The sequence below is a fragment of the Cyprinodon variegatus genome, unplaced genomic scaffold (assembly GCF_000732505.1).
Source record: "Cyprinodon variegatus isolate N-32 unplaced genomic scaffold, C_variegatus-1.0 Scaffold180, whole genome shotgun sequence".
Classification (NCBI taxonomy): Eukaryota; Metazoa; Chordata; class Actinopteri; order Cyprinodontiformes; family Cyprinodontidae; genus Cyprinodon; species Cyprinodon variegatus.
The window spans coordinates 47,591-61,002 of record NW_015150633.1 but is presented as its reverse complement, the minus strand read 5'-3'; the positions used below and the strand labels follow the sequence as shown (position 1 = coordinate 61,002).

At 35.6% G+C, this 13,412-nt stretch overlaps 1 protein-coding gene across 1 annotated transcript in view; it reads left to right on the top strand.

Moving 5' to 3' along the window:
* The window catches only part of rtn4r (reticulon 4 receptor), a 62,303-nt gene extending 53,090 nt beyond the window's left edge, over positions 1–9,213 (top strand). The window contains exon 2 of the mRNA XM_015378835.1: positions 7,192–9,213. Within this exon, the coding sequence (XP_015234321.1) occupies positions 7,192–8,573 (1,382 nt within the window). The 3' untranslated portion in view covers positions 8,574–9,213. The remainder of the gene's footprint in view (positions 1–7,191) is intronic.
* The last annotated feature ends 4,199 nt before the right edge of the window (positions 9,214–13,412 follow it).

Here is a 13,412-nt window from a genome sequence, read left to right as displayed (position 1 = left end):
AGGAAACAAAGGAGCTGCTTTAAATTCAGGAAGTAGTGGAGCTGTGCATAGAGCCCATTGGGGAGTGTCACCTTAGAGAGGAATCTCTGGTTTTAGCTCCTGGAGCTTGATATAAAAATGTCTTTCTGGCTGGCTGAATGAATGCTGATCAGTGGCAGCTGCTCTCTAAAACACAGGAGGCTTTGCTGTTCTTAGAGGCATTGTTGAGGATTTTTTAAAGACCCGCCCTCTCCACTTAAAATAAAAAATGCACATGCACAACCCTGTACCCGCTCCTGAGAGGAAACGCCTGTTAGACGTGTGCAAGAGCATGCACGAGCCAATTTCTCCTCGCGCACGCTCCATTTAAAAGTTGCTGTTTATAGCACTCATACAAGCTTACTTTCCGAAAGAAGATTTGTAATTTTTCTACTATGACAGATTCAGCACCGGTAAGTCAAAATGGCAACGAAATACGTAGGACGACCTTACATTAACATATTACTAGGATGATTGACAATTAGGAGGACCACTTATTTTGATGATCCACCCGGAAAAAGAACATCCTCCACTATGCCTTTAAAGCTACAGTGTGTAATTTTCAGTGACATCTAACGTCCAGACTGCAGACCGCAGCAACATGAACATCTCCCCCCCACCGCTTCTCCCCTCAACAGTACGGCGAGCGTTACGGGACAAAATGTCTTCCACGACGTCCGCATCACCTACCTTCTCAAGTGATGAGGTTTGTTTACATAGATAATTTTACAGACGCTTCTCAGGCATAATACTGCCATCTATTGTTCAGTACCGTCTCAGTTCATCTCTCTCAACTTGCCGTAGTTACTTTCGAGCGTAATGGGCGATCTCGCAATCGCTAGTTTGTTGGCTCTGCGCTGCCGTAGCGCAAAGATGTCTGCCTCCATGGCAACGCAAATATTAAGGTTAAGAGGCTGTGCTCCTAGTAGATGATGATAAATAACATAGTTATGTATAATATATTACATTTCTGACTGTATATCCCTGTAATTATTACACACTGTAGCTTTAATTAAATTCATCAGTATTCATTAACGAATTTGAAACACATAACACATTTCTACAGCGGGTGTATTTTAGTGTTCTAAACCCCAGAAACAAGGGTAGGAGACCAGTCACAAGATAACTGTTATGACTGAATCATCAATTTTCCCTCTCGACTAATGAGTAAAAACGTCTCGCTGTCTGGCCACTGTCAATCAAAAATCCTTAAGTATGGGCACATAACACATATTAATGTAGTTTAATGACTAGTGTTGTAAAGTTTGATAATGCATATTTTATCAATGATTAACTGCCAATGCTTTTTAATCATAGAGTTAACAGGCTTTCCCTCTACGGATTAGATTCTGTGCTATCTAATTCTTTTCACAGCATGCTATTTGAAAACACAGAAAGTCTAAGGAATATTCTCTGTGTATTGTGGAGTTGAGGATGAAAAGCATTTGGAGAATGTATTTTTAAGGTAAAGTGACTTATAGTGTCGGGAGAACCATTTTTTGTTGATTTAAGTGGAATGATGCCCTTGCTAGAAAGAACTCAGATGGACTTTTTTTCCATTAAATAGTGTGGACTCTATATTACAGTGCATGACTTAGCCTGACTTTTCTCTGCTGTTTTTATAGCTTTACTATACCGACAAATTCCTCATGTTTAATCAAAAAATGCTCCACAAATAAGTAAACAATACTGAGCAATTTTTACATCAAACAATACTTTTTAAATGGTTCAGACTGTTGATTGGTGAGGCTTGCATCCTCCGTGGACCCGAAACGAGCCACCAGATACTCTGCAAAAAACTTTCTTTGTTCTTTTATAAAGGCATCTGAAAATAGGAGCTGTATAATTTTGTATCACTGCTTTGTAATTCATGATAATACACTCAGTTTCATTAAAGATTGATGACCAACAATTAAAGATTTGATATGATCCAATTTAGCATTTTATTGTGATTAAGTCTTATTTAGTGAATTGTGACACAATTCAATTCGTTGTGATGTGATGCAATAAATTGGGAAATAGCATATGATCATGGACTTGTGACTGAGAAAAAAAAAATCTTTTTCTCTAATTAGAAAGCTGTGTGTCATAAAAGAAAATGCAGATATTAGCACAATGGAACCAATGTTTGTCATAAACATATAAAAAAATAAAGTTTAAAAACTGCCCTATGCGTCACAACTCAGACGATACCCACTGGTAATGACCCATTACCTTACCTAAAGAAAGTAATACTTCAAAGAAAACAAAATTCTTTTGGCAGTTTCAAAAGAAAGTTGTATTTTTTAATTTTTTCCCCTCAAACGATGTGTTTCCCATTCTTTTCTAAATAACACACCATGACATCTTTCTTTTACTTCAGTGGGTTAAGCTGAGTAAAAACATGAGGCACAATGAGCCCCAAAAACAGAGTGCAGTGATTTCAGCAGAGTGATTAACAACCCAATGCAAGATAAAACAGGAGTTATTTGAACTAAAAAGAACCTGCACATAAAAAGAAAAAAAGAAAAAGAAAAAAATGTTTCTGCTTCAAGACAAAGTGATATTGCTTTAGTAGGACAATCTTAAAGAAAAGAAGATGCTAGTAAAGTATGAAAGAGGGAGAGAACTGCTCTAAATCATATTTTGACAAAAGAGATAGGAGAAGAGTAAGTGACTGTAAGTCTACAGTCATTATGGGCTATTATGAGATTCTAAAGATTTGTCAACCTTAGTTAAAAATACCTCGGTATCACAGTTTCATTATAATATTTAAAAGAAAGATTTCAAAGAGCTACTTAACATTATTTAAATGCGAATATACAAACTATTAATTGACGCTGGAAACGTATGTATAATAATATAATCCATGATATGTAATTGTCACTTTAATTTGATTCACTGACTGATGGCAATGTTAACAATAACTCTTTAAATTCCTGGTATTTCATGTATCAATGTCAATGATTCATATATCAGTTTCTATTAGCTAAAAATAAAGAACTCAATTCTTCTTCAACAACATTGGAAATTAGCTGTGCATGCAACTTAACCCTAATAAACTCAGGCTAATCGCTTAGCATACCAAATACACTTAAAACTAAAATTTCAATAAAGATACAGGAAATTAATGGTAAACTCTTTAAGTTTCAATTAGATTAATGCTTCTCAACAGCTGGCTTTTTTTAAACAAGAGCTCTATTTGTTAGATTTAACAGGTAGAGCATCAAAACGGCTAGGAAAGGTAGAGCACGTAGCTCTTATTCTCTACACTGCAAAAACAAGCTAAATAATAAGTAAAGATTTATTAAATTAAGTGTATTTACCCTTAATTTGAGTTGGTAAGTAAGAGGATTTGCAAATGGAATGAGTATATTTACTCTTAAAATAAGACAATTAGATTAAATTCACTTGAAATAAGACAATGCAATTGTTTTTTTTCTTATTTCAAATGTGAATTATCTTGTTCCATTGGCAAAGTGTCTCATTTACCTCCTCAATTCAAGAAAAAATGCACTTATTTAAAGAAATAATTACTTATTAAGATTACATTTTTTTGCAGTGTATATAGCCAGATAATACTTGGGTCACTCTGAAACTTTGATTTATTAAAATGACTAAAGACTGAACGTTGTGAAGAATTATGTCATTTTGAAGCCATAACATTTCAAATCCTTGCCATGCTTTATTACTAATAGCTCCATGTGTTGTTCATAAACTCCTAAATCTGTGCTGACAGCAATCAAAAGAGCAATCAAAATCATATAAAGAGCATCACCAAAGTTAATAGTTCTCTCTCAAAGTAATAACTGACAATTTAGACCAGGTTTTAGCCAGCAATTGTGGTGTTTTTTTCCCTGTGTTTTGTCAAAAAACAAAGCAATATTTAGGCATAAAGGATGAATTATAAATAAATGTTTTACACTGTCGGTCAGAATTTAAAGTTTGGGAAATTGCTTGTTCAGCAACCTGATCACAGAATGCAATTGAACCGCAAAGAATAGATGTCCATATTTGGAGACCCAGTGTATGTCTTAATCTTTTACACCAGTTGTTTCATTTTTGCCTTGGTTACAAAAACTTTGCTGTGTCCCGTCCCTCCCCAAACCAACTATTTCCACAGCTAAACAAAGTTAACCCCCCTGCCCCATCTTTCTTTGTCCTGGCTTTTTTCATTAATTGTCATTCTTAAAAGGATAAATAATTTAAAGAGATTAAGTATACTCAATTTCAAATACAAAATGGGCTAACAATGTGCTTTATTCTTTAGTTTAGCACTACATGAGCCAATCTCAAGTCTCTCTGCTTTGGAATTTCGAGAAAATTACTATTGAAATTTGTGCAACCTGCTGAATGAGCTATGTAGATTATTTTTTTTTCTTTTTTAATTCTACACAAATGATAAATCCAAGGATAGAAATTTACAGCAAGATCTGGAACAATATAGCTTTGACTTTGGGACTGTATGGGTCTTTACATATCAACCCAGTGGCTGTGCATGAAGAAAGAACAAATAGACCACATTAAGATGAGGCAGCTTTTATCTCCAAATCAAGGATTGCATGAGGTTGATTTGGAGCAATCTCAGACTTTGAGGAGAACATTTGTGTTTGTTTTTTTGTATTTTTTGTTTCCATCTAAATGTATGATAATAACTTGAACTACTATAAAAATCAGGCGGCAGTGAGTTTTCCAATTTTGTTTTTCTTTAATAAGCAGACTTTTATGTCTTATTAGCTTTACATTATTTTGTTAATAGTTGCCTTCAAAAATACCTACATTTCTACAGAATACTACTTGAGTTAGCTTGACAATAACAACTTTGAAAATCCTGTCCTGACATTATGATATATAAAGTATACGATATCATCAGTGATATGCAAAATTGACGATAGGTTTAATAAGCCACAAATAAATATTGCCAAGTCGGTTGATGATCTTTGGGGGTCATTCTTTCTATTAACAGTTTCTCACAAAGAGAAATATAATTCTTAGTTTTTAGGAATTAGTTTTTTTTTTTACCCAAAGTGCAGAGACAGAAATAGGCCGTTGAGGAAAAAATGTAAACTAAAAAGGGAGATACACAAAGCATGTTAGGAGGTAAAATCTAGCTATTGTTAGTGTATGCTAGGGGAAAAGTGCTGTGGTGCAGAAAGAGTGGAAACTCTTGACAGCTTTCCGGTGGCAGTCTGACGGCTGAGCGGGGAGGCTAGAAGGAAAGTGCAGCAGAGGGCTGCTGTCAGGCCACAGCAGAGCCCCATTTAACAAGGTCCATAGATGAGCTGCACCACAACACTTTGCAGGCGAATGAGAAGAGGAGGAGTGGGGGGGTTGTAAGGAGGAATGAGTAAGGCTTAGACATTTTTACACACACTCACCACCTGTCATGCCTGCAAACCCTCAAAACCCTAACATGTGTATTGGAGAGAAAATAGGAGATTTTAAGTTATAATGAGATTTGAACAGGACTAAGGGAATCGGATGAATATCAGAGGAATATCTGATTATTCCAGCTTGTGGAACCTTGACACCTTCATCTGTACACAAAGAATGGATGAGCAGCAGTAGATAACCTTCATAACTTACTCAGTTGTACAGCACTGTCAGCAGGGTTCGTTTATGTGTTGTCATCGAACCCCATTTCCGCTATAGTATCATTGTTCAGGAAGCTCATCTGAACCGTGGCAGAGGACACAATAAATAAATTATTTTAGCTAAAGTAATCTATGTTTTATTTCTAATAATGGTAAAAAATGAAAATAAATATAGGCCATAGTGCTGATGCCCTTATTGAACATTGTACATTTAGGCTGCCCCTGAAAACTTTATTTGTATGTGCAGGCCAAGATGGGAGGTTTTATGTTGTTATTAATTCTTTTCAAGTCTGGTTAATTACATTTTAGCGATTAAGTGTGTTAAGTGTAATCTAATGACGCATTTTTTTTCCTTAAGTCATTAAAGCTTGCTTATACCATGGATACCCATAGCCATCACAAAGGCTAATGCTTTAATTATTGAATAATGGAACAGATAATGGGGAAACTCTAAAACCACCTATTTCATCATCTTGAGATTGATATTAAGCTCATGTACTGTTTGGATCAAAAATATCTTTACCTATTAATATTAGTTATACTAGTTTTCAGCTCCTCTGCCATATGAGGGGGTCATGCTGTGACTTTAAACAAACTAATGTGACTACCAGATACTAAGTTTTGAACTATCACTAGCTAGTTAAAGTGCCAGCTGTAGTTTTATAACATCTATTTTATGGTTGTCTTTTATTCTTTTGAAACCATTTAGTATGAATGGGCAGTGGATTTGATGTATTACATGAACACAGTCCATTAAAACTGGATAGTGAGAAAATGAAAGTCAGACTCTAAAAAATATATAAACCTTGCTGATAATTCTATCACCTCTTAAAATGTCTAAAGTCATAGATTAAACTTGATGGGCCCAAAATAATTGATATTTTAGTGTCATGATTGTAAATTTAAGGCACTTTAGCAAAGCTTTTTTTCTTATTATTTTTTTTTTATCACTTCACATTTTTTACTCATTCAACATAATTTAAGTTACAGGAACTTTCAGTTTGATATTTAAACTCAATTAATGTCCTTTTTAAATAATCTAAAGGGAATCTTTCAGGTCATTCTTAAATATAGCCTCCATTCTTGAGTTTTCTTGTCTAGTAAAAAATATATAAAAACTTTTTTGCAAGATATTTTTTTTGTCGTGTTTGCTTAAGTAATTTCTTTCATACATTCGGATACCAAGTCAACCTTGATTTCAATGAAAAAAACATTTGTAATGTCTGTTATGGTTTTTTCACATATAATACTCACCCATTCAAATTCAAATGAGTCAATGAATGGCAGGACTCATGCTGCTTTCAGTCAAATAACATCAAAGCTATAACATACAGCGAATTATAATGGGATTGTTAAACATGTGTTTAAATGTTTTCAGCATTTAAGCTCAATTCTAAAGACAATTTAGGATTTTTTTTTTTTGTCTGCTATTTCATACAACTGTAACTGCTCCTATTTAAAATGCTCTTAAGGTTGTCTGGTTTTATTTTTACTGGCTAAGATTATCTCTGTGTACACATTTTCTGCATTGTATGTAATTTAATTCAGTATTTAATACCTCATTTACTGAACCTCTTCTGTCTTTTCTTTGTCTCCACAGGGGGGCGACTCCTTTTCCTAGTAATGTGGCTGAACCTATTGCCTCAAACTGACAGCTGCCCTGCCAAGTGTGTGTGCTACAGTGAGCCCAGGCCCACTGTTGCTTGCCAACAACAAGGACTGTTTTCCATTCCTTCAGAGATTCCTGTACGGAGCCAACGGATATTCCTCCAGAGTAACAAGCTGACTGTGGTGAGGTCCACTAGCTTCAGTTCTTGCCACAATCTTACTGTTCTCTGGCTCTACTCAAATAACATAAGCTACATTGAGGCTGGAGCCTTTTTTGGTTTGGAAAAATTGGAGGAACTGGACATTGGCGATAACAGCAACCTCCGCACCATTAGCCCAACAGCCTTTAGGGGTTTAACTAAGCTGCACACCCTTCACCTGCACAGGTGTGGCCTGTCAGAGCTCCCTGTTGGGGTTTTCCGAGGAATGTTCTCTCTCCAGTACCTTTATCTGCAGGACAATAACATTCCCACACTGCATGATGACACCTTTGTGGACCTTGCCAACCTCACCTATCTTTACCTGCACAACAACAAGATTAAGATAGTAACTGACAACATGTTTCGTGGCCTAATAAATTTAGACCGGCTTCTACTGCATCAAAACAGGGTAATTTTTGTCCAACCCAGTGCTTTTAGTGATCTCGGTAAATTAAAATCCCTGTTTCTGTTCTTCAACAACCTTACTGTCTTGACTGGGGAGACAATGGACCCCCTGATTTCTCTCCAGTATTTGCGCTTAAACGGTAATCAGTGGATTTGTGACTGCCGGGCAAGGACCATATGGGACTGGTTCAAACGTTTCAAAGGTTCCAGCTCAGAATTGGAGTGTCATGTCCCAGAGTTCCTGGCAGGAAAAGACTTGAAACAACTGAAAAGTGAAGAATTGGAGGGATGCATTGAAACAACACATATCCAGACAAGTCTTTTCAATTCCAAGGCACAGGCTGGAAAATTTTCTTCAACTGAAAGTCCTCTAGGTGACACCATTCCCAGGTGTTGTCTTGGAGATAATGACAAGTCCTCCATCCTGTCAGGAAAGAGTCGACAGATCACTAATAATGGTCTGAAGGGAAAGGAGAACATGTCCAAGACCAATTACAAGCTCCAAGAAAGAACAAAAAATGAGACCCAGAATAAGCAGAATGATGGGCCACTCGGAACGTTATCTAACAACCTGGACAAGACATTGGAAAATCTAAACCCAGAGTTCATAGAGAATCCGGAATCATCTACAGCGTCAAACAAAAAGAAAAAGAAGTGTTCCAAAAAACCCAAATTGGATGCCCACTGCAGTAAAAGCCAGAGCTCTACTTTGCAAGTGCTGCACTTTCTTATAATTCCCATGATTTGGATATCTTTAGCCATGTCTTAGGACTCCTGACAACACTCTGCACAAAGGACTAAAGAATGTTTATGCTAATGACAATGATACAGAAGATCCAGTGACACCTACAACAGGCAGTGACTGAAAAACAGGGAGTCATGTTGACCCAACATCGCTGGAGACAAACAATAAGGAAAACAGTACAATAAAAGAAATGGATGCCTTTACAGAACAATACAGATCCAATGTAAATATTGATTTGGTGCCCAAAATTGTTTGTTCTCTATGTACTCAACTGTACTGTGTCTAAGCTACACCTGGGAGAATTCTCCCATTTTCCCCGTTGAAAGCGTTTATTTAGACAGATCGTGACAGAACAAAACAAAGGACTAAATCATAGGTGATTAAAAAAACGTCATGCAACAAATCAGAGACACAATGAATACCAAGAATGTTTGGTCTGTTTAAAAAAGAAAAATAATTCCCCTCTCATTATTTATTCAAAATCATACATTTGTTGCAATGTTTTTTTTATGTTTATTCAAACAAATGTTTTGCCTCCCCTGGATTTTAGTTCTATATTTTCATGAAAGAAAGGAAATATGGGGAGCATTTGTGAAATGAATGCCATGCTTTTATTCATTGGAGATTGCAATGGAATCATAGATATGCATTTATTTTACTTGTGTACAAGTATGAATATATTATGAATAAAAGTTCTTATTTCATAAATGTTGCATATTTTGTGTGGTATTTTCTGAAGTTATAAAACAATTAGCTGTTACTTTTGTTTAACTGGAGAATCTCTGATAGGTTTATAACTGCATCGAAAAGATGTCTATAGTAAAAAAAAATAATAATGACGGTGTAAGAAAAAAAATCTGTGCCTTCCATTTTAATGTTCTAATACAGCTGGGTTTTTCCCCCATCAAACAAAAAGTTTTTAACTTTTATTATGATATTTATGTAAAAGAAAGGTTTCTGGTCTGGTATGTCTTTATTATATGACTGGCTCTTTGTGAACTTTCCTTCTTTTTTCCTTATCCCTTCTTATATATTGAGAGTGGAGGAGACACTAGTTACTCCATTTCATCATGTTTGAAGCAAATCATCAAAGCTAAGAAGAAGGACTGCAATATGTTCTATGTTTTCTTTCTTAACTCAATTAACTTATTTGAAATTAGAACGACTTCTAGGATATGTTTAATTCATATCAATCCCAGAAACAATTCACCTTCAAAAAATAAATATATTTATTCACACTTTCCTCAGCTTACTAAGTTTTGGCCACTACTGATAACTGATACATACACCTCAGCTTGAAGTGTGGCAGTATTGTTACAAAAACACTTCTAGCACTTCAGGCAGTTTGCAAAAATCCTAGACTAAATTTTTCTCTCATTCTGGTGATGCTAGCATAACAAATCACAGACAGTGTATCAGCAGGTATCTAGTCTTGGCTGCTGGTCATTTTTACACTCTCACAATGTTGTTACCTCTGAATTTGAATTATTTTATATCAAAATATGTTTTGGGGAAATGTATATGCTTTAGTTTAGGACAATTTGTGCTGGTTATGCATCAGTTCATTTCCATCAGGAGGAAATGTTATAAATGCTTTAACAAAGAATTATCTACTGTGATATTCTGTGTTACACTGATATTTTGCAGTAAAAAAAAAAAATATGATAGAGATAACCTAAGAGTTATCGTGGTGTGATTGGGTGTCCTGTCAAGAATCTGTAAAATTTCACAAGGAACACCCAGCAAACCAGGGATAAGAAATGAGAGAAAAATTAAGATTTAGTATACAATTTTTTTCAGAAAAGTTACATAAAGGTATATGAAAAAAAATGTTACAGTATGCCCTTTTTTGTAATACATTATAAAACTACTTATAAGAATAAAATAATGTACAAATGGTTTATGTACACTCTATGTAAACAATTATTTGTAGCACAAGACAAAGTGCAAAGATCAAATTAGAGGTAAAGATTTGAGAAGCAGACATTTTACTCAGTCTTGGTAGTGGGCTTTATTTAGGGCGATAAGAATGGCTTTATAAATGAACAAATTAGAATCTCAACTTTTTTGTCTTTTTTTAGATTTTTGTTTTAATCTTGATTTCATACTGGTCAAATAATCAGTGAAATACTTAGAATTTCAGTTTAATTAGTTCTAGTCAGTTATCTCTCTCTTTAAGATATTTTGAAACATCAGTGGTTATAATACGTATAATTCAACAAGCACATGAAGATATGATGCACAATAAATGCCCCAGAAAATTGATAAGATTCAGAATATGATTACAGATTTATATATTACATATACAGATGCACTGTAGCTCTATATGTCTGTATGAAAATCAAAGAAATATAAAAATAATGCATATCACTTCAAGACATTGACTTTAAGGAAAAATAGGCTCTCTAGGTGTTGCATTAAAAAAATATTATATATTCTTTAGACATGAAATGTAGCATGAAATATTAGAATAAAATAATGCATTATGTTAAACATCCCTACTGAGACAGGTAGTCTGAAAAAAAAAAAAATCCATGCCGGGATTTTCATAGATAAATAATGTAGAATTAAGATGTGCTAGAACCTGTGAATATCTTGTCAACAGCATTGTTTAACTTGCTGAATGACAATTCTTTAGACCAGAGGGCCCTCACAAAGCCTTGTGGGGAAATTAGTAAGAAATATTAAGATGGCTTCCACAGCAGCTCTCTCCTTGTTTTACCTTTACATGGCTTTGCAAGCTCAAAAAATGAGTCATTGAGCATGCCTTGACAACAAACTTGACAGGATGCACAACTGTGAAGCCATCTACAAGAAGGGACAGAGCAGATTGTACTTCCTAAGGAAGCTTAGATTTAGATTTTTTCACAAAAAATTATTCTTAAAGTGAAAAAATATATAGGCCTTCCGTAGACAACAGTGAGCATCCTCTTCAAAAGATTTTTGAACATCAACATTATATTCAGAAAGAGACTTATCCAGATCTGGTGCAAGACAGACAGAAGATGAAAGAAGAAGAGCCTCCCTGCCTACAGCTACACCTACAACACCTGAATTTAAAAACAATTACCTATGATTTACTGACACATTAAATTTCCCTTTGGGATTATTAAAGTATTCTAGAACTTAATTGCATTGAATTACAGTTCAATTCATGCTTTCTAAAATACAGTCATCATGATCTTGTGTCCTGCAGATGTGTCTCTGCTTCAACATCCCTGAATAAAATACTCAGAGTATTAACATAACACTGGAGAAGTTGAATCTATGCCGAGGAGGTAATTCACCAATTTGATTCAAGTGTGGAAGGAGAGAAACATCTTAAATTAGCAGGACACTGGAGCATAATGGACAAAATTTAGGAGGCCTGGTTTAATGTCTTCTCATATTTTTGTTTAATTCCCTTGTTATTCAGTTTTATTCTTTAATTCACACTGCGATTTCCAGAGAGTTTATAAAGTGTCAAACAAAAGTAGCTCTCTGGATAAATATATAAAATTTTCTCTTCTTCTAAACATAGAATTGGATCAGTGAAAGAATGTAACAGGAATTGTAAAGGCATCGGTGCAACATTGCTAGGGTTAATCGCACAACCTTATATTGAGGGATCAGTCTGACCTTTAATGGATGTCTTCCCACCTCTTAGGCACCTTTACTATCTTTAAAAGATAATACTAAATAAAGGCCACTAGTGCCTTTTTAAAAAAAAAAGAAGGAGAAGTATTTGGAAAGCGATTAGTTCCTTCTTTTTTTTTTAATTTAGAAGAGATAAGTTGATCAGGAAAAATGTGACGTTTAAATGGGATACCACATTTTGTAGAGTGACCAGAGTTTTTTCTGGTTGTTAATAAAGAGGTGCTCCATGCTGCCTTTGCTTCACCTGTTTTATTGCCAGTGACTTTTACATATCTCTTTTGATTTTACAAAAATGTTAAGAAATCTAATCTGATTTATAAGCTGTAGCTTCTATTAAAGTAAAAAAAAAATTCTCTCCTCACGTGCTGCTGACATACTGAATGGTTGGCTACACCCATTTAGTGAACAACAGTCTCTGGTGAAGAAGTAACAACAACTATATAGTTGCAATTTGGGCTGAGTGAGGTGGAGCTGAATAAAGTCGAATTGGTGGAAAAGTGGCAATAAAACTCCAAACCATTAACACCAAAAACAAACTCTGGGAAGTGCTTTTATTGCCTTGAAATTTGCCTGGTGAGCAAAAGGAATTTGCAAGGAAGGCAAATGTGCCTAGGGGGTGAAAGGCTCCTATAAAATTGATTGTGCTGGTTATTGATTTTCACATTGGTATACATCGATATCTCTGAGCAAATTGCAGTGCTTTTTATACTTTTGAAAACTGAACAAAACAGCCAGCATCGACGTCCCTGGATTCACGAAATTCTCCAGAGACGGAATAAGTATGGACATCACCATCTCCTCCAGGAACTACGTCTGAATAAATGTTGTTTGCAGTGGTACTTCTGCCTATCTATGACCCACTTCGGGGCCCTGCTTTCCCACTCTGGGGGATGAATCACTTGGACAACAGAGGGTAAGGTGACATGGCATTCTGGGGCTCAAAAAGAGGCAGCGAGAAATCACAAGTACACCAGCGGGGAAAAAAACAGAACTGGGACCAGACTGCTAGCAGTATCGCCATCTGGAACTATTGAAGCACAGCAGGAGATTGGAGGATTCCCCCAAGGAATCAGCACAATAGAGCGCTGAGAGGAGGCAGAGTGGGAAACCCGCTAGGGGCAACAGCACCAGCATGGGGAGGCTACAGCTGGCTTCAGGTTAGCTATAGAAGCTTCTTCTTCTTGCAAGGTTTTATGGCGGTTGGCAAACTTGTTAAAGTGCTTACTG